Source organism: Oikopleura dioica, chromosome PAR (assembly GCF_907165135.1).
Source record: "Oikopleura dioica chromosome PAR, OKI2018_I68_1.0, whole genome shotgun sequence".
Taxonomy (NCBI): domain Eukaryota; kingdom Metazoa; phylum Chordata; class Appendicularia; order Copelata; family Oikopleuridae; genus Oikopleura; species Oikopleura dioica.
The window spans coordinates 16,259,106-16,284,587 of record NC_137293.1 but is presented as its reverse complement, the minus strand read 5'-3'; the positions used below and the strand labels follow the sequence as shown (position 1 = coordinate 16,284,587).

Genomic DNA, 25,482 nt, shown 5'->3' with positions numbered 1-25,482 from the left:
ATTTTTAATTTTAAGGGCTTGACGGCCCTTCGGGCCGTTTCAGCCCCCTTCCTTGATTTTTAATTTTAAGGGGCTTGACGGCCCTTCGGGCCGTTTCAGCCCCCTTCCTTGATTTTTAATTTTAAGGGGCTTGACAGAGGCCTGGGACTCTTAGTTGATCAATCTCAGTTATGTCCCCAACCCCACCCACACCCGTTTATATGAAAATTTAAGTAATTCTTGCTTTTTTCTTAATTATGGTTTTTATGAGACGTCGACAAATATCTTAAATAACGTGTTTCTCTTGAGTAAAAGCAGTTGTAAAAAAGTTTTGACAGTGAAATTAATGATTTTTTATTTTTTCCCTCAGATGGATGAGGATGGATCCGGATGGGGTTTTTATGACGAATAAAATGATCAGTGATCATCAGCGATCAATTTTATGCATAAAATCCCTAATCTAAATCGGTTTTGAGAAAAATCGTATTTTGACCTCAGGTGACCTCAGGTGACCTTCAATGACCCCAAGTCACATGTCAAAATGATCAGTGGATCATAGGCTTTCAATTGATGTATCATTCATCCCTATAAGAGGATGATAAAAAATCGATTTTCCCACTGTGCACCCCCTAGTTATGAGGCATTAATATATTTGTATGATTAATATTATATTAATATGATTAATTAATATTAATTAATTGGTCGCCCTGCGTTTCGGCGTTAAGGAGGTGTGGGGCGGTATTCGGGAAATTGCCCATTTTCAAACAGCTCTCAGGCTCAAATGGGTAAAAAATTTTTATAAACTCTTCTTCTACTTGTCGATTGGACTAGAGTTGAAAAATTTTTCAGAAAAATAATGAAAGGATTTTGGCCATGGAGCTTGATCCGATTTTGCAGCTCAGTTCACCTTGTTTGTGTTAACTTTGGCTCGATCCATCTCACACCGAGCCTTGCTCAGAGTTGGTGCTAGGAGCAGTCTCTGCGGGACTTCCCAGTGGGTAGCACATGTGACATGTCGGTCATCATTTGGGTCATTTTTAAACGCGACTTTTAACCTTAGCCGGCCAGGGTGCACGATCTCTGGAACAGGGGTGAAAAATAGGTCTCCCACCGAAGTGATTTTGAGTTTCGAAAAAGGAAGAAATTGTAGGGCTATTTATCGATAAAATACCCTTAGGTTAACTTTCGACTATCCTTGGTTTGGGGTAGGGTTCGGAAATAGGCTTGTTTTGAGAATTACTGCATGCACCATCTATGGTGCATTGCAACAATGGCGCCGACACCACTGATGGTGTTTTTCAGAACGAGGAAATGTTGACTGTCGTTGGCTTCCCACTCAACCCAGCCACCGTCGTTGTCTCTCTTAGAGACGGAGAGAGTAGAGAGATACTCGGACTTGATCGAGTTCCCTTCGAATAGGGACCGAACGCAAATCAGGGGTCAAAATTTAAAATCGCTTGTAATGAAAATTTACAAATTGTAAATTACTATTATTATTACTATTATAGTAAATCGACGACGGCGATCATTTTCTTTCATTACAGTCACCCCGAAAAATGTCCGGAAGACCGAGAAAATCACTGCTCTAACCCTAATTTTGCCATTTCGAACCTTCAAACCCGGAACCGGCTACGCGACATTCGACGCTTTCCAAGTCACCAACACTGACAAATCCGTCGAGTTCGAATTCAACATCGATTTTCCTGCTGAATTCGACCTGAACGCCACTGTTCCCGCTGTTTTCTCATCAACTCACGATTTTCTGGCGAAAACAACAACTGGCGGAAACGAAACATGCGAGGTGATCGAAGGAGAAGGATTCGATCTTCAGGAAATTTGGAACGGCAATTGCTCAGTCATTTGCACTCTACCATGCGAAGACGCTGGAGGACTTTTGTCTACTTCGCCAAAGTGTCATTCAAGAGAAACGACCGAATGCGGGCCTTATGGCTCATGCACTGAAGAAACTGGATGCGTTTGCGACTTGGAATCGATGCCTGAACCAGATCAAGTATTACTTGAAATCGTTTTTAGTAGATTAGTAAAAATTAGATAAACATCGACGACCATGTCCACCTATCTTGCAACTCAAGAGATGAAATGGTGGTAAAAGTCGACAAGTGTCTTATGCATCGATTGGGATTCAAACTAGAAGACTTGTCGATCAACGGCATCAATCCTACCGAGTACAGTATTTACAATTTTTACATGTAGTAAACGAGTTTAGCCCTCTCCAACCATCTGGACTCAACACTTGCGTCGGAAAGCTCGATTACGAGACTGAAACTGACTACAAGTTCGCTCTCTATGGCGACGAGGCTTGTCGAATGCAGAAAACTTCAAACGCAACACATGACGTTTATACTAATGCCATTTTCGGCAGCATGTTTCAGGGCGAAAACGGATCCATCCAAACGGTAGAAGTATATTCAGAGTTTTCGTGCACATTTGAAGGTAAGTCTTAAGGGACCCGGGCGAGTAACGCGAAGGCCAACTTTACGCGCTCGCCATTGATCTTTCAGAACAGCTTTTTGAAATTTCTTTTGCTAAACATATTTTCATTCACTCAGCTTTCATCTCCAACTTTCAGATTTTTATATCATACTTAATTCTTGAGCTAGAGTGAAAAAGAGAAGTTCAACTTCAAAGGGCATCAACTCCTGCAAACCTCTTTCTATTGACATGAAACCAGCACCATTGAAAAGCCCATTAAATTCTGAACAGATCATACTTAATGCGCTAAGCTGAAACTGCAGTAATGAGCGATTAAGGCCAGATAAACAAGAAAACTTAGTGCGCGCGCAGCGGGAATCATGTCCCGGGAGCCCAAAATAGCCCGATCGGAGTGTCCTGCCTTGCTGCGAGCGCTCAGTCCGTTCGTTTATCAGCGCGTTCAGGGCAATTAGTAGAGTTCCAGCTTAGCGCATTAAGTATGATCTGTTCAGAATTTAATGGGCTTTTTAATGGTGCTGGTTTTATGTCAATAGAATGAGGTTAGCAGGAGTTGATGCCCTTTGAAGTTGAACTTCTCTTTTCACTCTAGCTCAAGAATTAAGTATGATATAAAAATCTGAAAGTTGGAGATGAAAGCTGAGTGAATGCAGATATGTTAAGCAAAAACAAATTTCAAAAAGCTTTTCTGAAAGATCAATGGCGAGCGCGTGAAGTTGGCCTTCGCGTTACTCGCCCGGGTCCCTTAAGCTGGTGATTTTGGGAGAAATTTGGAGATAAGAGAATGGCGTGTCTTTTAACATTTTTTGGGAGACGCCAATGATTCATTGGCAATGAATTAAAGAGACGCCACTCTCCTTTCTCCGATAACAGGTGGAGCAAATAATTTGTTTTCGTATATGATAAACTGTGCGAAAACATTATGTCATATACTTCTCAATGATAATATATACGACATATGAAGAATGGTAAGAAAGATCGAAGATTCCTTATGGCAATTAATTTATAGAAGCAGGGCTTCTACTGCTTGACAATTTCGCCACCTGCTTGAGCTCTTCAGTTTTACTTCTCTATGATTCCATTTATTATTTAATATGCATATAAACTAAACTTGGACTGTTTTCTATTTGCAGTGAAATTTCACGAGAGAACTCTTTATAAAAAAGCGATTCTGGCGGCAAAAGCGATGATGGAAGCTCTACCCCTGAAAATTTGATAGTATCCAAGTGATATTTGTTGTGTGATAAATGCTTACTGTTTATTTAGGTGTAAGAGTAATTGAATACGCTTGAGGGAGGAGAAACCATTTTTCAGTTTCCATGTTGAAATGTTCGTTCGTCAAAGCAGAAAACTCGTTGTTTGGCCCGTAGTAAACATAATCGTTGTAGCAATTGAAGCAATCTTCCATCATTTCGTAAAAAGCGTAGAATTCGCGAGAAAGAGGAATTCTGATTTGGGAGCCGTAATGGGCGATTAAAGTGTTTTGGAGAATGAATTCGGAGTTTTCGATTCGGTCAAGAACCATTTGGTGGAAAACTATTGAGCCGTCGGGATTCAGGTAGGCGCCCGTGACTGTTAAGGGGCGGGTGAAGGCGAAGTTGTGGTGGAGGAAGACTTGAATAATTATTTTAGTTAAATTCAAGAAATAATTTCATCAAAACCTTTTTCAAAATTAAAATCGCCTTTTACTCGAAAATAATCTTTTATGATAATTTACCACCCGCTTGGTTTCAAATAAGTTCCGAACTTCATTCTTCTTAGAAGTATTTCAATTTCGTTTGTTTGAAATTCTTGTTCTCCATTTTTGGGGTTGAGATTTAACCCTGCCAAACTCCGCGGATAAATAACCATTGTCATATTTGTGAAGATGTTTTCGAGAGTTAAATATGCATTCATTTTCCAATCATCAACTTTCAAATCATTTTGGAGTGCCCATCTCAAAAGAACGGAAACTGAAATGGGGACACAAAGATCGCTTTCTTTTGGTTTAAAACTCTCTTCGTCAAATTTTCGAAGTCGAAATTCATCTGTCTCGTCAGTTTTTGCTTGAGATTGGCCATCGCGGAAGACTTTGTTAAATTTGGATCGTCAAGACAAAAATCAGAAGACGCATTTTTAGAGAAATTATTTTTGACAAGTTCTCGATTTCTTCGGTTGAGGGAGTTTTGATTGATCCGAATTTGCCTTTATATAAGAGCCTCTCAGCATTGCAGGCCTTATGAGTGTTATCTTTAAAAGCAATAAATTTTGAAGACTCGCCTTCAATTCTTCTTTGATCTTTTCTCGTTCGTCTTCTTCAATTGGTTTATAAAGAAGACTCCACGCTGTTTTCCAATCGCAAAGAATCAGAATGTGAAGTGATGATGCATCTCCTCCTCCTTCTCCAAAAAGTTGAAAACTGTCCGAAAAAGCAGCAGATCCAGCATCTTCGAAAAAACATTTTCGAAGACATAGACTTTAAAACTTACATAAATGTTTATTAAATCTATATTTGCTCCCTCTTCTCACGTAGCCCATCTTTCGATAGCTCTTCCTTCCAGTTCTTTCTTCAATTGTTCCAAAATCGATCCATTTGCATTCTTCATTTTTCAATAAAATATTTTCCGGCTTCTGATCATGATGTAAAATTCCAATGCTCTTCAAATACTCTTCTCCCTTCTCCACTCCAATCGCAATTTTCTTCCTCTCTTCCAAGCTCAAATCTTCCTTCTTCAATCCGCTCCTCAAATCGCCGTCGCACTTCTCCATAATCGTAATCCACCCAAGGCAGTCTTGTCTTTTCTCGTCTTTGCTCAAGAAAATTTCGATGTTGCAGAAATTCTTGATCACTAGGTAAACTTGATGAAAAATGAGCTCTTTTTGAGCTTTCAATATAGAGAGTTTAATACATTTTTAGAATCCCCAGAAGCTGGGGATCATTTTGACTATTGATACTTGGGGGTTTGGTTCATGCCCTGAGGCGTTTTAGGTCTTCCAAAGTCCAAAAAATCGGGCAATCTCGGTGAAATGGCCATAACTTTTGTTCTCCCCACTTTCTGATGATGCTAAGCATCTCAACTTGTAGCTGGGGTTCTGACGGTTCAGAATCTATGTAGAAAACTACCGGACACCCCCATTCTAGGGCCCCTAGAACCTCTAGAAGTTAGGGAAGTCCACCGAAAATCGGTACTTTTTACTAAAATATGGTAAAACAGATATATTTCTGTACAAAAACGATCTAGGAATAATAAAATCGTTTTTGTGACCTCAAAAATATATTTGGGGTCATTATAGAGTACTTCGGGTGAGTTTTTATGAAATTTTTTTTCTTGCACATAATTTGATTTGAAGTGACTTTCGATGCCTTGCAACTGTATTTTGGACATCAGAGAGCCGATTTTATCGAGTTCTGATCGATTTCGGACAAAAATTTACACCTTTTACAACATTTCAGTTGAAAAGTACCGATTTTCGGTGGACTTCCCTAACTTCTAGAGGTTCTAGGGGCCCTAGAATGGGGGTGTCCGGTAGTTTTCTACATAGATTCTGAACCGTCAGAACCCCAGCTACAAGTTGAGATGCTTAGCATCATCAGAAAGTGGGGAGAACAAAAGTTATGGCCATTTCACCGAGATTGCCCGATTTTTGGACTTTGGAAGACCTAAAACGCCTCAGGGCATGAACCAAACCCCAAGTATCAATAGTCAAAATGATCCCAAGCTTCTGGGGATTCTAAAAATGTATTAAACTCTCTATATTGAAAGCTCAAAAAAGAGCTCATTTTTCATCAAGTTTACCTATTGATCACGTTTGGATGAACAGGGAGTACTGGAGCGTCGTCTTTTTCGTCTTTTTCGGCGATTTCGTAATCTAGATTGATAAATTGAAAAATTTTATAAAAAAGTAACCTTTCGAGAGATTAATCTCAAACGTCAACTCCTCATCAACGTCTGTAAAAAGCGCTGAATCAAAAGCCTGAACCCGAACCGCTACTTTCAGTTCTCCAAACATTTCTTTCAAAGCAATCGCTTCTCCTCCGGCTGAAATTATTTTTTGTTGAAGAAACTCATTTAGAATCCATTCTCCAGGTTCTTCTTTGAGTTCCGAGCGTTGAATTTGTCTTCCTTCTAATTGAGGATTTCTGTCGAGGATCATTTGATAAGTTTCGAAAAATGTTTTCAGGCTAAAAATCACTTTTTAACTGTTAGTGCCATCTTCATCGCCGTCTCAAACCGAGTCGAACGGTATATGTATGGCTTTTTGAGACCCCTGCATTCCTCACGTCCTAGCGGTCATTTTGACATACCATATGCCATGGTACCATTTCTGTATCAAAAACGGCAGTGGAATACTAGAATTTCGTAAATTTGACCGGAAGTACCCGAAACTCTAGAATTTTCAAGCCATACATATACCGTTCGACTCGGTTTGAGACGGCGGTGAAGATGGCACTAACAGTTAAAAAGTGATTTTTGGCCTGAAAAATTTTTCGAAAATCATCATTTTTTGAAATGAAGTTATTTTCCATTCTTCATTCGCAAATCCTGTCATAATTTTTCCTTTTCCATTTTCAAAAATAACCTCCTCCCATTTAGCACACCAATCATCTTCAAACTCGTATCTCTCCACCGACAAAATCAGTCTATCCAAATCACCTCTGCTCGTCGTTCTTTTCAATTTCTTCTTAAAATCTTTCAGCCATTTCTCAACGGCATCTCTCGTCAATCCTCGCGGGTGAAAACCGCTCATTCTTTCTTTTTAGAAAAAAAGCACGTTTGTTTTTCGAATATTGCGGCAAAATTAAATTTTGTGCAAAATAAAAGCAAGATTCCCGCTGCTAAAGAGAAGGTCAAATATTGAAATAGGCTTGAATGTCAATTCAGTAACGCCAGAAAGACAATCTAATCGTCCAAACCGACGACATGGCCAAGATGCTCGACATCGCGAACAAAAATTTCTCGCAGGGGTTCCTCAAAGGTAGCTAGCCCCGTTAGGGAAAACTGGAAGAACAACCCCCTAGTAGGGGGTTGTAGGGGTTCTTTCAAAATGACGGTTTTTAAGTGATTTCAATAGGTTTTCACTATTAAAATTTGAATAAGGAGGAACTTACTTCAGAAGTGAAAGTCACTTGAAGTGAAGTCACTTTTTTCATGAAGTGTTATTTTTCACTTCACTTCACTTCACTTCAAAATTTTGATATTGAAAAATAACTTCACTTCAACTTCGAATGAAGTTATATTTTTAACTTCACTTCACTTCACTTCATTTTTCTCAAAAATAAAATCACTTCACTTCACTTCAATATGGCAATGAAGTTATTTTTCAAAGTAACTTCACTTCAAAGTTAAAGTGAAGTGATTCGGAACTCTGCCCCCTACTACCAAAACTCTCTCACAACAAAACCGATGATCTAAGCTAACTGAGCCTGCAAGTAAAAGAAAAACACACGAAATTTGAAATAAGAAATTGATTTTATTCAGGTAAAAGAAGAAAACCGACCAGTAAGGCAAAGAGCACATTGATTCAGAATATGCTATTCCGATCGCTATTGTTACCTTCTTTCGGGTAACTTTCTTCTTCTTGTTCTTGAAGAAATCTAAAAATAATTAAAAATCAGAAAAAACCGTTAAAATTACCTAAATTAGCTGCTTTCCGGACTGTAAAAATCCGAAGACTGAAGAAACCATCAGTTTTGCCCAAACAACAAGCCACGTTCTAGAGACAAATTTCCAACATTCTCAAAATTTGACCTTCTAATTCAGACGATGAATGTCAAGCAGGCCCGGACGGGCGGGAAAAGCGCAAATTACTGCTAAACAACTTGCGATTTTATAAGAATTGTAATACATGTATTTGAAATCAGAAATCAAGCAAGAAATTGGGCGAGGTTCTCTGTAAATTCTTCGTCGGTAAATCTGAGATGATCTCCAGCGAAGGTGAAAAAGTGCAACTTTCCGGCAGTATCGAGCGTTTTTAAACCAATTCGGTCTTCTGTGTAAAGTTCTGTCTGATCATAAGGGAGTATTTCTGCATCTTGGCCGGGCGAATAGTAGCCAAAATGGGAGGATTCTTTTGGGACGACCATTGAGTCCTGGAAAAGAATAATCGTTGTTGATTTCAGTTTGTTTTTTTATTTTAAATATACGGTATATAATATACCGTATATTATATACCTTTTCGAATTTGACGAGCACCAAGTTTTCGAGCTTCAGCAAGTTGTCCTTTTACTCGGCTCGGCAACCTGTGTATTTAACCTGAGTCAGGGTCTGAAAAATCTTCGCGCGGTTTTCAGACCCTGAGTCAGGTTTTCTACACAGATTGCCGAGCCCTGTCCTTGTAAGTCTGGTTGAATTCGTGTTCGTTGTTGACGACTCCGATGAACTGAGAATATTCCTTGTAAGTTTCTTCTTGCAGCGGGTCGTGCCAGTACTGAGCTTGAACCAGTCTGCTTTGAATGAAAGAAGTGTAGGCGCCCCAGTTGAGCATTTTTCGGACGTACTCGCAAATTGAACTTCCATCGGGGCACTTTGGAAAGCCAAAGATTCCTTGCTGCTGGCCACTGAAATTTTTGATAGAAAACTCTTTAGAAAGATTACTGACCCGATCGAGATGAGATTCTTCATCGGTGGAGAAGGACAGGTTTGGGCCAAAGCTCTTAGAAACTGTCCTCCTTGACTGAATCCTACAGCGTGGTAGCCATTTTGAAGAGCTAGAAATAAAAATATGTTTTTCGGACATCAACTGACATTAAAGACATCTTATGACATTTCCCAAGAAAAAAAGCGCACGGAAACTTCAGTAGATTTAATAGACATCTAAGAATCTAAATGTTTACAAAAAAATGTCGAAATGTTCCCAAATGTCTCTAAATGTCAGAAATGTCAACAGACATTTTTAGATGACTCTGAATTTCACTACTTAGATTTCTATTCACAATAGACATCTGCAGAAATTAAATCTGAGTAGTGACATTCAGAGACATCTAAGAATATCTGTTGACATTTCAGACATTTAGAGATATTTGTGAACATTTTGATTTCTGCATGTTTTCTAACCTGGATCAGCTTGAATCTGCTGACATGCCAAATCGAGCTGTTGAAAAACTGGCATCAAAAATCCATTGCTAGTGTCGGAACCTTCAGAGTCGCCAATCATCAGAGATTTGACATATTCGACTGTCGGAATTTTCTTCTGGATCATTTTTGAAACTGCGCCCATTGAAAAACTGTGACAGCAATTGTCCCCTAAAAAGAGTTTTTGAAAAGGAAAAATGTAACAAAAATAGTACCCATTCCGTGCCAGAGGACGACAGGAGTGCCAAGTACTGTCAGAATTAAATTTGACAATAATTTCATTCTAAAAAAAGAGAAGAAAATAGACTCTATTTTTAACCATTAAAAAGGCTAGATTTATCTAAGAGCCAATCAGAAATCAAAAAGCCGCCCCCGACAGTTTTCTCGAAAACTTATTTTAAAAAACCGTAATTCTTCGTAAAATTGTAAAAAATTGTTCGCGATGAGTCATCGATCTTTCTTTTGTTGATTTTTCATTCGTGCTCTTCGCGACTCACTGATTTTCAACTGAAGATTTCGTAAAGAAATATTTTTGGCAAAAAAGCTAAAAAATCGAAGAAAACTCGAGGCGAGGGAAAAGGGAAAGCGTGGGCGCGCGAGTCTCCATTTTTTCGACGCGAGAAGAAAGAACGAAAAACTCGAGGTTTTTTCCCACGGCTTCGAAAAATTAGAGATTTTGAAAGAACGAAAATTGAAGAATGAAAAAGAAGAGAGAAGAAACTATATTTTGAGGTAGCGTAATTTTTAGTACATTTTAAATTCATAACCGAAATTATTGCTAACAATTTTAAATTATTAAGAACAGAAATATTATGACACATTCCCCAAAAATCTTTGAATTGAAATATAAAAACAAGATTGTCGATTTAATCTTGAAAGTGGTCCCAAGATTGTCGATTGCCCGTTTTAAATTTTACGCTTACTCTTCTGATTAGCTTGATATCGGCTAATGACTTGGGCTAGGGTCTATCACCTGTGTAGAAAACCTGAGTCAGGGTATGAAAAATCTTTAACGAAGCCCCCTCAATTTTAAAGATTTTTCATACCCTGACTCAGGTTTTCTACCCAGGTGATAGACCCTAGCCCAAGTCATTAGCCGATATCAAGCTAGTCAGAAGAGTAAGCGTAAAATTCAAAAGCGGGCAATCGATAATCTTGGGCCCTATTTCAAAATTTTATCCACAATCTTGACAAAATTTCTACACAGTTTGTCGAGCCCAGGACCCCGATTTTTGTGGAGGTACGCTCGATAAATTTGTAAATTCCTGGACCAAGAATCCTGAAAGAAAATCCGCGGTTTACTTTTTATCCTCTTTGACATTTGATTCAACAATAGATGAATTACCGTAAGAATTTTTGGCCGAAAAATTTTTTGAGATAAGAACATATTCTGAAAGCCCAAGTCAAAATTAGTCGATTCCCAAATTTCTAGGCTCAATGACGTCATTATGACGTCATTTATGATTAAAATTGTCCGAAAAGGCTCCAAATTCATGAAACTTTGGAACGCTTTTTGAGGCGGTTTTTTCTGGAAATAGATTTTTCTATTGATGGCATGTTGTTCGCCATCAAAAACTACGTAGGGACCCGAGGTTTATTTTCGAACCGACCGGTTTCAAAATTGAACCGGTCGGTAATGGTTGATATTCAATGGTTTGATCCCGGGTCCCTACGTAGTTTTTATGGAAAATCCGAATCCGTCGAGAGAAATATGATTAAAAACATTTTCGGCTCGAAAAAGCGTTCCAAAGACAAAATTTTCAAATCACCCCGATGACGTCATAATGACGTCATCTGACCCTAGAATTTGGTGATTCTGGAGAACTTTTACGGGCTTTCAGACTATACCAATATCTCAAAAAATTTTTTGCCCGAAAAATTCTTATGGTAATTCATCAATATTTCCTTTCTTTCCCGATTTCAATTGATAGCTGAAAATGTCGATTGTCTTTTGTCTCTTCTGATTCTTCTTTCTTCTGACATCAGAAGAGACAACTTTAACGAGCATCAATTTCGATCTCCGACTGAGTCACTTCTCGTTTCAAGTAAAAATGAATTATTCAAAAATCAATTAAAAATCAAAAGAGAATATGCAAAAGTAAAAATTAATTATATTAATTGATGGATGAAAAATGAGACTTCTTGGATGCGGAAATTCAGAGGTTCGAGAGAGAACTGAAAATCGCTCGAAGAAAATATTCGATCAAAAATTTTAACAGGCAACCTGTGTAGAAAACCTGAGTCAGAGTCTGAAACATGATTTATCAAAAGCCGCTATGCGGCTTTTAATTGAAGATCTTTCAGACCCTGACTCAGGGTCCCTGAGAGCAGTTTTCCTGTTAGAATGGGGAACCTTATTTTTCCTAAATTTCAACTACGATTTCAGGATATGAAAGGAGATTTGCTGGCAATTCCGCCAGATCCGGAGGACTCGCCAAATTTCCGAAATGCTTTTTGGGGCGCCGATCATAAAGGATTCGAGGTCCTCTACGCCTCCCTCAAATCGTAAGTGATTTTCATCTTTGACGATTTTACGATTTCAATAATTCTAGCGCTCCAGCTGCGACGAAAGAAATTGCCGAGTTCATCCGAGAAGTCGCCTCGCAGCACGATCAAATGGCGAAGAATTTAGCTAGACTTGGGAAACAGGAAAAAACAAATGCCCAGCATATCCTCTTGTCGCCTATTTGGAAAATATTGAAGGTCAGGCTCTTTAAAAATGCTTCTTAGTCTTTTATTAGTTTTATTAAAAGGAATGCGAGTAAATGTTACTCAATGTGGATTGATATCAAAATATTTTTCATAATATCTCGTGAATTACGGAATGTTTATACTTCTAGATAATTTCTAGATGTCTTTTAATGTACCTTGATACGACTAGATGCCTTTAGATGTTTCTAGATATTTCTAGATGTCTCTTGATGTCCCTAGAAGACTCTACGTTTCCCTAGATGTCGCTAGATGTCCCGAGATGTCCCTAGATGTCCCTAGATGCCCCTTGATGTCCCTAGATGCCGTTAGATGTCTCTAGATGTCTCTGGATGTCTGTAGATAATTCTAGATGTCTCTAGATAACTCTAGTTGTCTCTAGAGTAGGCACTTATCATTGACAATTTTCTCCAATGCCTAAAAATCTCACTCCTTATCCACATTTCCCATCAACATTTAATTCTTGCTTTTAGACGACGATGGAAAACTCAGGAGCAGCTCATCTCGAACTCGCTCAGCGTCTCTTCGAAATTTCGCGCGACATCCGGAAATACTCGGAAGAAGACTGTCGCGAGCGCTACAAAAGTCACAAAAAGCAACTGCTGGCGACTGGCCAAGCGACGACGAAAATGCAACACGCAACAACTCATTTGACGAAGAGCAAAGAATCGAGGACGAGGATCGAGTCGTCCAGCGCGTCGGGGTCGAAACATGAAAAACAGCTGCGGCGATCTGCGGACGACATGAAGAAACATGTCGAAATGTACAATCAGGCGCTGGAAACATTCGAGCCAGCAATGATTGCTTCCTGCGAAGTGCTCGAAAAGCTCGAAACCGAGCATCTCGAACGACTAAGCGGCTACATGACAAAGCTGCACAAGGGCTACGCCAGCTGCATCGCCATCTCTCAAATCAACAACGCCGCTTTTCAAGAAACGCTGGAAAACAACGCCAAGCCAGAATACATTCTTCAGCAATTCGCGAAGCGGCGCGGAACTGGAATGGAACGGCCGAAAAGAGAAAGCTTCGATTCAGGAGAAGCAGGGGCGGGAAATGTATCCATATCGCCGGAAAAGCAACGACCGGAAGACTCGAATTCTTTCAATAGATCGGTTTCTTCGGCGAATTCTACCTCTTCAGGAAAAAGTCGAAAATAAATGTTGATTCTTGATTTTGAGCTGGGAGTCATGTGCAGAAAACCTAAGTCAGGGTTTGAAAGAACACTGACTCAGAGTTATGCACAAATTCTATAAATTCTGATTTCTGAAACACATTTTCTAAAATTAGTTAGAACAGAGCTCTCGCACCTGTGTTTCTAGCGCTTTAGTTCAATCTTTACAAGATTCTAGTCAAAGTACTAGAATCTCAGGTGCAAGCATTTGTAACAAACAGATCAACTAAAGCGCTTCTAGGCGGCTGTTTCTAAGTTTGAAATTGCTACATTTTGAGAGCGATAAACAAATGCTCAAGTACCGCGATTTCGACTTTCTGCAAAGAACCAGTGCAGCGTCAGGAGTCCCTCAATGTAAAGCCCATAATGCCCAATTTCCTGCGACCTTCGACGGCGAATAAATCCGACTCTGGCAGCCAAGTCATAAAGTCCACCGAAAACGAAAGGTAACGCGCAATCTCTAGATCTCGCCGGCAGTTTTCATTTTTAGCGATTCCGATGGCGACGATTCTGAAAAGAGTCCAGAGAAAAAACCTGTCAAGAAAATGAGCAGCAGTAAAATCCCGCCAAAGCCAAAAAGGGTTGAAAGTAAATCTTCTGCAGAAGTGGATGAAGAAGGTTTTACGATACGAAAGCCAGAGGTTTCGGATAGGAGCAGGAAATCGTCGACTTCTAGTGACAGTTCTGGCTGGGACTTTGAAGAAGATGGAAAACTTGATACGTATAAGATCAAGGTACGCGCAAATGTGATTAGATGTCTTCTCGTGATGTCAAAGGGCATCTACTTTCAATGATTGAGACTGTCGGACACTGAAGACATCAACATACATATCTACCTCGTTTTTAGGTTCAAATCAAAAGCCTCGAAGAGATAAAAAAAGAAAAGGCAAACAAAGAAAGCACCCAATCCGTTGTCAAACTAGATGCTCCTTTGATGGCCGCTCCAGTCCGAAAAGCTCCAAGACCCGGTCGCAGTCCTAGAAACGTTCCTCCAGCTTCAACAAGTCCTCTTACCATACCTCCTTTATTGCCAAAAGTATGACCACCTTTCCCTTCTTATCTTCATTCTGGATCATTCAGGTTCCTGAAAAACCAATCCCGCCGCTTTCGCCAGCCAAGGAAGAAAAATCGGACGAGACTTTGCACTTGCACGAAAAATGCGCTAGCATTTTGCTGAATGAGTCGAATCCGGAAAAGACGCGCGAGTCGCCAAAGCCGAAATCGCCCCTCTTGAATCAACCGGCGCTGCGGGCGCGTCCGTTGACACCGGTCAAGACTGGCGGATCCTTATCGAATGAGAATATTACTTGGACACAGCCTCAAGGGATGCCTTACGATGCTCCTATCGCGTCGATCGAAAGCTTGAGCCCAGTCAGTAAGTATAAGATAAGATAGATTTGAGAACTCTCAAATTTCCTGACTTCAGGAAATCGCTCTAGATATCTCTGAATATCTAGTGTACTCTGGATGTCGTTTGATATCCCTAGAAGTCTTCGAAAAACCGAAAATGTCCACTTATTTCTTTTAGTGACCCCCACATCGCCAGTCAACGCCAACGGAGAAATCTCCATCCGAACAGCAATTACCGAAACAGTCAATGCCAAATTTCTCGCTGTCGGCGACAAAAATACCCAAGTCCTGAGCAACGCCGATTTATACCTCGGTAAATCCCTTTTCTCATCTCCTTTTTGACCTCCTCTTTTAAGACTTCCCAGCAAGCGCGTTGAAGAACTTGAATAAGTCGGCTAATTTTGACTTGAAATTGGAAGGCGAAGTAGCGCAGGTGAAAGTGAACCCTGCTTTCGGCCGCGGCGAAGGAAACACCATCAGCTTGGATTACGATTGCTTGATGAGTTTCCTGGAGAAGATGGCGCGGGACAGGCCAAGTCAGAGCCATCACATGATGAAGGTGGCCACGTACAGGGTCAAATGGTAAGATGCCAACTCTTCCCTGTATTTAGTGAGTCAAGTTTTTTCCTGAACAAGGAATGACGATAAGCACGACATACAGTGCAGCTTATCTCGTGCCTTTGACACATTCGCCAAGGCTTTTAAAATGGCTTTGATGACCGCGATAAATACGCAGAGTCGTCACTTCTACGACAGAATAATATCACTTCTTATGTAGCACTACCGCGAACTTGCCACTCCTGCTCGCCAGTTACTGGAAAAAAGAACAAGACGATTTCAAAGTCAAAGTAGTTGCCAAACCAACGACGAATATTGGTCAAGTGAAACTCCTGCTCAAGGTGAATATCTTTAAGATTTCTGCCTGTAATCTAACTGTAAATCAAGAGCTCGACGTTTGACGAGTGCGAAAGTGAAACAAATCATCAGGTGGAAAATGGCTTCTCAACCTTTCTGCTGCAGAATTTGGAGAGCGGCGTCGAACAAAGTTTCACTGCGTATTTGTCCAAATGCCCGTGAGTCAATTCAACTTTCTTTCAAACAGTAACTGTAAATGAATCTTAGAAATCCGACTGCATTTGCCGCCCAGTTCTCCACCAACGCTCTAAGTTTATCCTCCGTCTCTGCTCCTGATCACTCAACTCTAAAGGAACGGCTTATTTTTTCACTGATGTTGGTTATCTAGAGACAATTTATCATACTTCCTGATGTCTCTAGATGTCTCTAGACGTCCCTTAATGTCTTCATGTTTCTCTAGATAATTCGAGACAGCTCTAGAGATCTCAAGATTGTTCTTGACGTCTCTAGATGCCTCTAGATGTATCTTAATGTGTCCAAATGTCCCTAAATGTCTCCAAATGTCCCTTAATGCCCCTAAATGCTCTTAGATAGCCTAAAACATCGTCAAGCTAGCAAATAAAAAGCCTGTAAAAGATCAAGGACGCAAGAAGGAGGGTAAAAATCGGATTCTACATCTCCGAACCAATTCTCTAGAATTGCACAATATCAACGCTCAAGCCTCACTTCAAACTCAAAAACGAAAAACGAAGAACCATAACAACGCACTCAAGCTTCAGTCTAACACACCCATTACGACCCACTCGACCGTAATTAAAAGATTTCTTTTCTATTTAGCACGCCATGGATATGTCCATACCAGCATTTTTGATAACTGATGATTCATGTATTTATTAATTATTTTACGCGAAAATCAACTTGTACTACTACCCAATCAACCTTTCTTCAAGAACAGTCGAACTTCGCGATAAAACAAGTTATATTGGATGAAAAAAAGAGCGAGGCGGTCGGCGATAAATGACCGCGATTGCGCCGATGCCCTTAAAAGCTCATCTACTTCGTTTTTTATCAATTTTTCGCCATAACATAATACAGAGAAAATGTCTTCCATCGTTACATAACACTTCTTTAAAAAATTCAAAAGTTTCGAGATAAATAAAAAATCGCGGTTTTCAGATAAAAAATGATTATTCAACTCCTTTACTTTATTGTAAACTACCTCCTTTACTGAACTGGGGCGACCCTTCAAAAGTTCAAATTTCACAACGAAACGCTTTCCTTTGTATTTCAACTGGCCTCTACCATTATTTCATAATCACGTGATCGTTCAAAAACACATTTAACCCTTCTATTAACCACGTGCTTATTATTCATATTTATGCAGAATTATTTATTCTCAATGTGCAAAGCAACGAATTAACCCCTCCCTGTGCAATTTAATTTTAAATGGCTTCGTAATGATATTAAATATTTAATTCGAAGCTTGAAACCTTTTAAAATTATTTTAGAATGGGAGGAGGTTACGGTGGGCGACCAAACAAGTCGCTTTTTGTTAGGAATATTGCTGATGATATTGATAGAGGTAAAAATATGTTCAACTTTGTAAGGTGTATCTGGATGTCTCAGGATTTTACTAATGTTCTAGATATTCCTAGATGTCTTTTAATGTCTCAAGATGTCTGCTTATGTCTCTAGATGTGTTAAAATATCCCCCTAAATGTCTTGAAATGTGCCAAGATGTCTAAAGATATTTTCAAATGCTCGCAGATGTCTTCAAATGTTTCCATAGTTCCTTAAATATGTCTAGATTTCAAAAGATATCCCTAGATGTCTTGAGATAAACCTGAATTTCATTTCATTTCTTAATTTTAGAGGAGCTGGAACGAGAATTCTCCCGCTACGGGTCTATCAGGGACGTCTACGTTCCACTCGACTACTACAGCAAGCGACCCCGCGGCTTCGCATACATACAGTAAGTCAAAAAAAATCATACTTGCACTGTACCAATTAAGTAATGCTCGAGATAGTCTCATAAATTATGAGTCATAATCAAATGCATGTTCATCACTTCTTGTTTATTTACATGCATAATCAAATGATTTGGTCGTAATGTTCTAACACTAGTCGTTGATTGACATTTTACTGGCACTTGTAATTAGCCTTGTAATTGCCCATTTCAAACATCGTTAAAACGAGCATATTTCCAGAAAAGCCAAGTTCAAGAATAAAGAATCGCCAGCTTTAAAAAGAAAGTAACAACAAAAAAGTGCAGTGGGAAAGAGAATGAGAGTGAAACTTCTTCTGACGAATTACGAGAAAATGTGATATTATTAAAGATTCTGCGACAAGCTCGATGCCAAAGATGCGTTGGAGGGGATGGACGGGCGCAAAGTCTGTGGAAGATATATCGACGTTCAGTATGCCAAGGGCGATAGAAAATGTAAGTTCTCTCTGTCTCCGCAGTGGCTAAAACCATCTCTCTTTTCTAGCGCCTGGAACGATGAGATCTGAAGAGCGAGGACACTCAGGAAGCTACCATCGACGCCGGAGCAGATCCCGAAGCCGCTCTCGACGAGATCGTCGACGAAGAAGTCGATCAGACAGTCGTCGACGAAGACGTACTCGATCACGCTCTCGATCGTCCCGGCGACGACGATCACGATCATACAGACGAGAGCGATCGTCAGATACGAGACGAAGACAAACTCGATCCCGATCTCGATCGATTTCGCGAGGAGAATCACGACGAAGATCACGCTCGACATCGCGAAATCGCGAAAAGTCGGAAAAAGAAGCCTGTCGCGATCGAAATCAGAAGGTATCTCATCACAAAAATATACCTCCTATGCTTAAATGATCTTCAGAACGTCCAAAGGAAACAAAATCAGCGCGGAGCAGATCCAAGTCGCGTTCCAAGTCCAAATCTCCCGAAACCACTGTTGACAAAAGCCGCTCCGCTTCAAGAGAACGATCAAAAAGCGCCGAAAAAATCGTCCGAGAAAAAGCCAGAGACTCTTCTACCTCCCGATCTCGGTACTAAGCCCCAGTTTCACTCTTTTTTTAATAATTTATATTTTTCAGAAGTCGATCTGGCTCGCGCTAGAATAAAAACACAGCTTTTATTTTGAAAACTGCCATTTATCAACCAAAGAAAAAGGCGACCATTTATCTTCTGTTCCGCCTTTTTCCTGTTAGGATTTTTATTTTCTCCAGCGTGTTCCTGAAAAAAATCACCTTCTGAACTTCACAGATACAAATAAAAAAAATGTTCACTGAAAAAATAAAAAAAAAATCCAGAAATAAATTCTCTAAAAAGTGTGAAAAGTCGATCGAAATCGTGAATCGTAAGAAGATGATCGGAGATGTAGATTTTGGCGATGATTTATTCGAAGAAGAGGAAATTCTGAGCGATCGACCTGGCGAATTTTGCCGCAAAAGCTGCGTCAAATGCCTTCGGCCGACATCTGTCTGTCTCTGTGCGCATATTGCCTCGCCAAAGATCAACACGAAAGCGCGAGTTGTCGTTATTCAGAAAGGGTTGCCGATTTTGTATGAAGTTTTTTGAACTTTTCTTTTCGGGTTTCTTTTTTGATGAAAAGAAGCAGGATTTTCTCTCCTTTATCCTTTCTAGGGCGGAGCCCTACATACACAGTTTTCAATTTGCTTGTCGCTAAAAAACAGGAGGTATTCAATGTGGAGCTTCATCTATTCCTGCTAAGTTCTGTTTTTGGCATATTTTTTTTATTGTGGACCTGCAAGGTCTATTTATTTCCATAAGTAAAAATTGACGATGATAAATGATGTATTTGTATCATCACAGATGGTCATTAGTTGAGTTACAGTCATATTCAAGGAAAAACACTTGTTATTCATGGAAACGTCGAAATAAAAACACATATGACATGTTTTATTTCTTTATTCTCGCACGAACTCAATCTACTTCTGAAAAATGTGAATTATCTTTTGTTTATGTCTAATCAGAAGGCTGCGATCTGGCACCTCAAAATTACAATAAGCTACCTTCTGATTGGAAATAAACAAAGGATTAGTCACAATTTTCAGAAAGCGATCTTGGTCGCGCTAGAATCAAAGCATATTATACTGCGATACTCATTTCTAAATGACATCTTTGTCCGCCTACGTATTTTATTTACGGCATGTATGATATATACCGTAAATACGTAGGCGGACAAAGTAGTCATTTACAAATGAGGTATATTATATACGATATATACCGTATATATAATATACCGTATATAAAATATAAAATTTGCGTAAACACCTAGTCAGTAAGCAAGCATGTTTGATTGGTTATTTAATTGCTTATATTATTAAGTGTATATATATTTTATCGCTTTCGATATTATCTTATTAATTATTCTGGTTCCTCATCTCTCATCAAGTCATTGTCAACAAGGCCATTGCCAAAGTACTTACAGAAAATAAATCAGGCCCTCGTTACTTGCCACGCTCTAGTGGTTCAGATTTTACATTCGATCAGCGAGAAAACAAGCACTCAGCCCTGAAAGAGCACCCGAACGAGATAAAACGACCATTGAGGACGATGCCCTTGCTCGAAGCAGCGCTCCACGATTGGAATCGGATTCTGAATTTTTAATCAGCAAAAATTTTAACTAGCCACTTCTCTCTGCATTTGGTCCTCTATCTGCTGGATAGATAAGCCCTTCTTATTTATACCGTGGGCGAGAGATTTCACGACGGAGGGCGAAATAGATTGGGGCATTTGCGCGTGTTTTTCTCGTCCCAATCTTTTTGCTCTTTTTGGCGCGCATCTTGCGCCACGTGGGAGTGGGTCCTCCGCGAAGAACAACAACAACCCCCCGTCTAGAAACATTTTTCACAATTCACCTTTCTCAATAATTGACCAAAGAAACTTCTTCCTCCTTCAATTCTTATAACTTTGACTTTCATTTAGTAATAATGAATAAACTTAATAATAATTATTTGTAAATAATAATAAAAGAAATCTTTAAATTGAAAAAATATATTCAAAACCATAACATAATTGAAAACTTTGTCAATTTGAATTTTAAAAACGATGGGTGTGGGCGGGGTTGAGGACTGAGATTGATCACCTCGGAGTTCCCAGCCATTGTCAAGCCCCTTAATTTAAATTTGCCAGAGACGGGGCTGAGACGGCCCGAAGGGCCGTCAAGCCCTAATTTAAATTTGCCAGAGACGGGGCTGAGACGGCCCGAAGGGCCGTCAAGCCCTTAATTTAAATTTGCCAGAGACGGGGCTGAGACGGCCCGAAGGGCCGTCAAGCCCCTTAATTTAAATTTGCCAGAGACGGGGCTGAGACGGCCCGAAGGGCCGTCAAGCCCCTTAATTTAAATTTGCCAGAGACGGTCTGAGACGGCCCGAAGGGCCGTCAAGCCCCTTAATTTAAATTTGCCAGAGACGGGGCTGAGACGGCCCGAAGGGCCGTCAAGCCCCTAATTTAAATTTGCCAGAGACGGGGCTGAGACGGCCCGAAGGGCCGTCAAGCCCTTAATTTAAATTTGCCAGAGACGGGGCTGAGACGGCCCGAAGGGCCGTCAAGCCCCTTAATTTAAATTTGCCAGAGACGGGGCTGAGACGGCCCGAAGGGCCGTCAAGCCCCTTAATTTAAATTTGCCAGAGACGGGGCTGAGACGGCCCGACAAGCCCCTTAAATTTAAAAATCATGGAAGGTGGCTGAATCTTAAGGGTCTTCCAGGAAGGCCGGTCTTCCACCAGAAAAAGTCCTCCAGGGGTCATCCAAGAGTCACATGATCAAGATTTTTAAATTATTATCTATTTATAAGTAAAAATCTAATTCATCTTATAGAGTCTAGGTTAGACCTATCTTCCATCAATTGGGTCTTCCACCAGATAAAAGTCCTCCATCAGGCATGGGAAAATACTTGAATGTGCGCGAAATATTCAAACTCCCGGCCCGGGCCTTCTGACTCCGTCGTGATATCTCTCGCCCACGGTAGCCCTATCTTATTTATAGTCAAAGTTCAGGGAGCTATGCAACCTGTGTGCAAAACCTGACTTAGGGCTCTGAAGGAGCTTTAATGAAAAGCCGCGCTTCAGAACCCTTTGTCAGGTTTTCTGCGCAGGTCGCCAAGTCTAGTCCGGAAGAAGTTGAAAATACGCAAAAATATGGTCTTTTGAATCCAAAAAGCCATGTTATTCGTTGCCGCCGGGTTTATAATCTTGACCGTCCCGATCTCAAGGAATTATTTAAAGGTAAGACATGAGACTTTCAGAAATCTGCAAAAACAAGAAAAAAGGGATGAAATAATATTTGTACCACAAGCAAACTTATCAAGCACTCTCCCTCACTCATGGTCAAGTAGTTTTTACATGTCGGTTAGGCCTTGGTTTTGAAAGATAAACGAACAGAAAGAAGATATACAGTAGTTATCCGTTATTTGGCAGTATTTTTCAATTTTCGTCAGCTCTAACTAATCCATTTGAACCTAAGCCTGCCAAGGGAGGGTCACCTTTTTGCTCGCCATGGTTTTTCTGAACCGAAATTTTTCATTTTCAAATCTTGAATTGAAAAAAAAACCGTTTCTATTTTTTAGAAAATTGTCATCTTTCGACTTTCGATTTTTAATCCTTGGATGCGAACAATTAATCCCTGCACCGGAATTCTGTTATCAACATTTTTAATTAAGATAAGCAGCCGTTTCTTCTATTCCCTTCGGAGGATGCCATTTCTTGTGAAAATTTACCGGACAATGCAGCGCTTATCGCAATCGACGGCACATGGAGACAAGCGAGGTAAACAAGCTTTGTTTTGATTTCTAAACCGGTCGGTGTGACCGGCGATGGATTAAAACAAGATATATACAAGAATAACTTGGCCAACTTTACCAACGCTAACAGTACAGTAACAGCATTTGCTCTGTTCTTTTTTTTTGGGGTGCTTTCATCCAATCGGAGGCCGCTTCGCAGTTTTTCATTCAAGATTTCTTAGACCCTGACTCAGGTTCTCTATACAGGTTCCTGAGTCAAGCCCTCAAGAAGGGGCTAGTTAAGACCACCCTCTATTTTAGTACCCTGTTCAAATGATAGGGCTATTGATGATCGATCGCCAATCGCCTAATAAATCGGAAGATTTGACATTTGAACTCTGACAATTAAAATTCAGGAACATGCTCTTCACATCGACTGGTTTGTCCGATCTGCCAAAGTGCCGGATCGACCTTTCAAAGAAGCAATTCAAAAACCAATACATCATCCGCACCCAGCCCGAGGAAGGCTTCGTCTCTACGCTGGAAGCAATCGCCGCCGCCCTCGCCGAATCAGAGGAAAAACTTGTTCAAAATAATAGTCTTATCGCTAACTTGAGCATTCCAAGATAAAACTTACGGGCACTTAGTCAAAAACCCAGCGTTGATATTTCGCCCTTGAATCGGAAAAAAGTCAGCTGCGGCCAGTTTTTATCACGTTTTGATTATGTTGAAAGGATGCTTCTTTGATTGTTAAACGCTAGATTTTCTTCTGAAAGTAGGGGACCATGATTTTATGGTCAGGTGAGATATAAATAAGGTTGTCACTAGGGAAGGAAGGACGTGGGCTCGGCAACCTGTGGAAAAAACCTGATCAGGGTTCTTCTTTCGACCCCTGACTCAGGTTTTTTCCACAGGTGGCCAAGCCCAGGTCTTGCCTTCCCAATAGCGACAACCTCATTTTATTTGAAAGAGCGCTACTCTTCCGACCATAAAATTATGTACCCCTACTTTCAAAAGAAAATCTAGCGTTTAACAATCGAAGAAATATCCTTTCAACAGAATCAAACGTGATAAAAATGGCAGGTCCTTACTTCACTTATTCCCTAGCTCAGGGGAAAACTTTCTAAGCCCCCAAAATTCCAATGGTCTTTTATTTAAAATCGATAATTATTTTATATTTCGAAATAATTATTCAATTCTACGGTCTGCTAGTAGTTCCCCTGTAACAATTATTTTCGAGAAAAACCGAAAGAATTTGAGTGATCTTGTCTCAGAATTCGAAAATTCTTAAAAACATTGACCATGTTTCTAATTGACAAAAGCCATTTTTTCAATTTACCGTAGCCCGTCGTGTTCAACATAGTTTATGAATGTAACATAAAAAATTCGATCAAGTGAAAAAAATTCTTACGAATGAATAAGTAATAAAATAGTGTAATCCATCATTATACGATACGCTCACAGGTAAGAAGAACTTTTGGGAACCAACTCGAAACAGAATTCGTTGCTAGATTCGAGCCCCCAAACAGCTTGTCCAACAAAACAAGTTGTTCGACAAACAGATTAAATGTTAAAAAACAAGAGAATAAACAACAAACAACAAGAAGAAACTTGAATGTTATCGCGCCTAGGTTGAACTGATTAAACCTGCGTAAAAAATCTGTGTCAGGGTCTGGAGCGGCTTCAAATGCTTAAAAATTAATGATTTGTCAGACCCTGACTAAGGTTTTCTACAGTCTGCGGAGCGCAGGGTAAATCGTACTATTTATGGAATAACATAGTGAAAGATAAATTAAGGAAGTTGAAAAATGCAGAATAATTATATCTTGATAAAAATGACATCATTATTTTACTGTCTAAAATTATTGATGATTATATTAACCTGCTTGCGCAGGGGAAGATGAGAAACTGTATGAACCTTTCAACTTTAAATTGGCCCTAAAAATTAATTTTATTATTCAAAAATTTAATGTATTATTAAAAATTAAAAGAAGAATAAAATTAATTTTAAGGCCAATAATAAGGTAAAGCTTCATGCAAGGTCAACATTTTTCCTTACGCAAGCGGGTTAATATAACCATTAATATTTTTAGGCAATAAAATTATGATGTCATTTTTATCAAGATTAATTATTCAGCATTTTTCAACTTCCTTAGTTTATCTTTCAGGATGTTATTTGCATAAATAGTTCAATCCTTATCCCTTTTGATCCGCTTGGGCACATGGCGATTTAGATATATTTATATTTCATTTTATTTTTGAAATTGTGAGTAAGGTTGTTGCTAGCGCCGCTGCGTGCGCTGTGCGCGATTCAATTAGAACACGGCGCACAACAGCACCACTCGAAGCAAGAACTCCTGGCGAAAGGAATTTGGACCGGTGACAGACCAAAGAAAAACAGAAACAAGCTTAACCGAGAGAGACTCTTAATCGAGAGATATCACCAAAGATCGAAGCTAGAAGAGAAGGAAGAAGAGAAAAGGAGAGGGTTCAGAAAAAAGGTCGAGTTTTAGAAATTTCAATTTTAATATAATTTTTTATTTTTCTAGCTTTATTCGAAAGGGACATTTCTTATTTGTTATTTTTTTGGTTTATAAAAGCCCGGAAAAGATGACGTAAGCTGATGAATCAAGTCAAATTGCTTTATAAATTTTTATAATTTATAAATTAAGAAATAATTTTTCTTTATTTGAAATTAAAGCTAAGATATTTTTATTTATTTTGTTGCAAAAAATGATTTTTATGATAAATTTTGATTTATTTTGAATATTTTTTGAATTATAGATCGATTTTTCTTTTTAATTGCTTTTTTAATTAGAATAAAATATATTTTCGCGCATAAATCTACGCTGGTTAGCTCCGCGACTTTTTAAATTTTTGTTGGAGTTCCTACTTACGCTAGCACCCTCAAAAAATACTTCAGGGAATTTTTACTGTACTCTCTGAAAGAATGTCTCCCAGTCAACTACTGGACCGGTCTGTAGCTACTAGCTATTACAGGTCAAAATAAATGCCCACCCATCAATTTCTTAAAACCACAAAAAGGCATGTTTTTACAAAAATAATACCGATTTTTTTTGTGGCCGATTAGTAACTTTATGTCGGTTTTTTTAATTTAGTTTCTCAAAAATACAGCTTCAAAATTCGCTCAAAGTTAAAATATAGCTTTTATTTTTTTATAAAC

At 39.4% G+C, this 25,482-nt stretch overlaps 5 protein-coding genes across 6 annotated transcripts; 4 read left to right on the top strand and 1 right to left on the bottom strand.

Annotated features, from left to right (window-relative positions):
* Positions 1–1,233: 1,233 nt before the first annotated feature.
* LOC145702125 (uncharacterized) lies at positions 1,234–2,749 on the top strand. Its single transcript, XM_081779334.1, has 5 exons — positions 1,234–1,357; positions 1,488–1,990; positions 2,032–2,165; positions 2,207–2,433; positions 2,724–2,749. Exons 1-5 carry the CDS (start codon positions 1,234–1,236, stop codon positions 2,747–2,749), a joined length of 1,014 nt encoding a protein of 337 aa, XP_081635460.1.
* A 5,480-nt stretch (positions 2,750–8,229) lies between these two features.
* Positions 8,230–10,027, bottom strand: LOC145704575 (palmitoyl-protein thioesterase 1-like). The gene is made up of 7 exons (XM_081782034.1): positions 9,980–10,027; positions 9,698–9,765; positions 9,465–9,653; positions 9,010–9,118; positions 8,746–8,968; positions 8,583–8,633; positions 8,230–8,500 (listed from the first exon to the last, which is right to left on the bottom strand). The coding sequence occupies exons 2-7, from the start codon at positions 9,762–9,764 to the stop codon at positions 8,276–8,278; spliced, it is 864 nt and encodes a 287-aa protein (XP_081638160.1). The 5' UTR covers position 9,765; positions 9,980–10,027; the 3' UTR covers positions 8,230–8,275.
* Positions 9,989–17,048, top strand: LOC145704571 (F-BAR domain only protein 2-like). 2 transcript variants are annotated; one of them, XM_081782029.1, is made up of 14 exons: positions 9,989–10,214; positions 11,869–11,987; positions 12,035–12,185; positions 12,665–13,337; positions 13,694–13,808; positions 13,853–14,096; positions 14,210–14,398; positions 14,443–14,737; positions 14,891–15,025; positions 15,069–15,294; positions 15,491–15,611; positions 15,658–15,785; positions 15,835–15,919; positions 16,204–17,048. In XM_081782029.1, the coding sequence occupies exons 2-14, from the start codon at positions 11,872–11,874 to the stop codon at positions 16,261–16,263; spliced, it is 2,538 nt and encodes an 845-aa protein (XP_081638155.1). In that variant the 5' UTR covers positions 9,989–10,214; positions 11,869–11,871; the 3' UTR covers positions 16,264–17,048. The 2 variants fall into 2 exon arrangements, with proteins under 2 accessions (XP_081638155.1, XP_081638154.1); XM_081782028.1 differs by lacking the exon at positions 9,989–10,214 and adding an exon at positions 11,528–11,644.
* A 6-nt stretch (positions 17,049–17,054) lies between these two features.
* Positions 17,055–18,842, top strand: LOC145704576 (uncharacterized). Its single transcript, XM_081782035.1, has 6 exons — positions 17,055–17,149; positions 17,440–17,539; positions 17,904–18,007; positions 18,057–18,385; positions 18,432–18,600; positions 18,649–18,842. Exons 1-6 carry the CDS (start codon positions 17,077–17,079, stop codon positions 18,693–18,695), a joined length of 822 nt encoding a protein of 273 aa, XP_081638161.1. The 5' UTR covers positions 17,055–17,076; the 3' UTR covers positions 18,696–18,842.
* A 29-nt stretch (positions 18,843–18,871) lies between these two features.
* On the top strand, positions 18,872–24,811 carry LOC145702124 (tRNA-uridine aminocarboxypropyltransferase 2-like). Its single transcript, XM_081779332.1, has 7 exons — positions 18,872–19,090; positions 20,088–20,163; positions 21,740–21,804; positions 22,239–22,344; positions 22,715–22,874; positions 23,732–23,762; positions 24,585–24,811. The coding sequence occupies exons 1-7, from the start codon at positions 19,015–19,017 to the stop codon at positions 24,809–24,811; spliced, it is 741 nt and encodes a 246-aa protein (XP_081635458.1). The 5' UTR covers positions 18,872–19,014.
* The last annotated feature ends 671 nt before the right edge of the window (positions 24,812–25,482 follow it).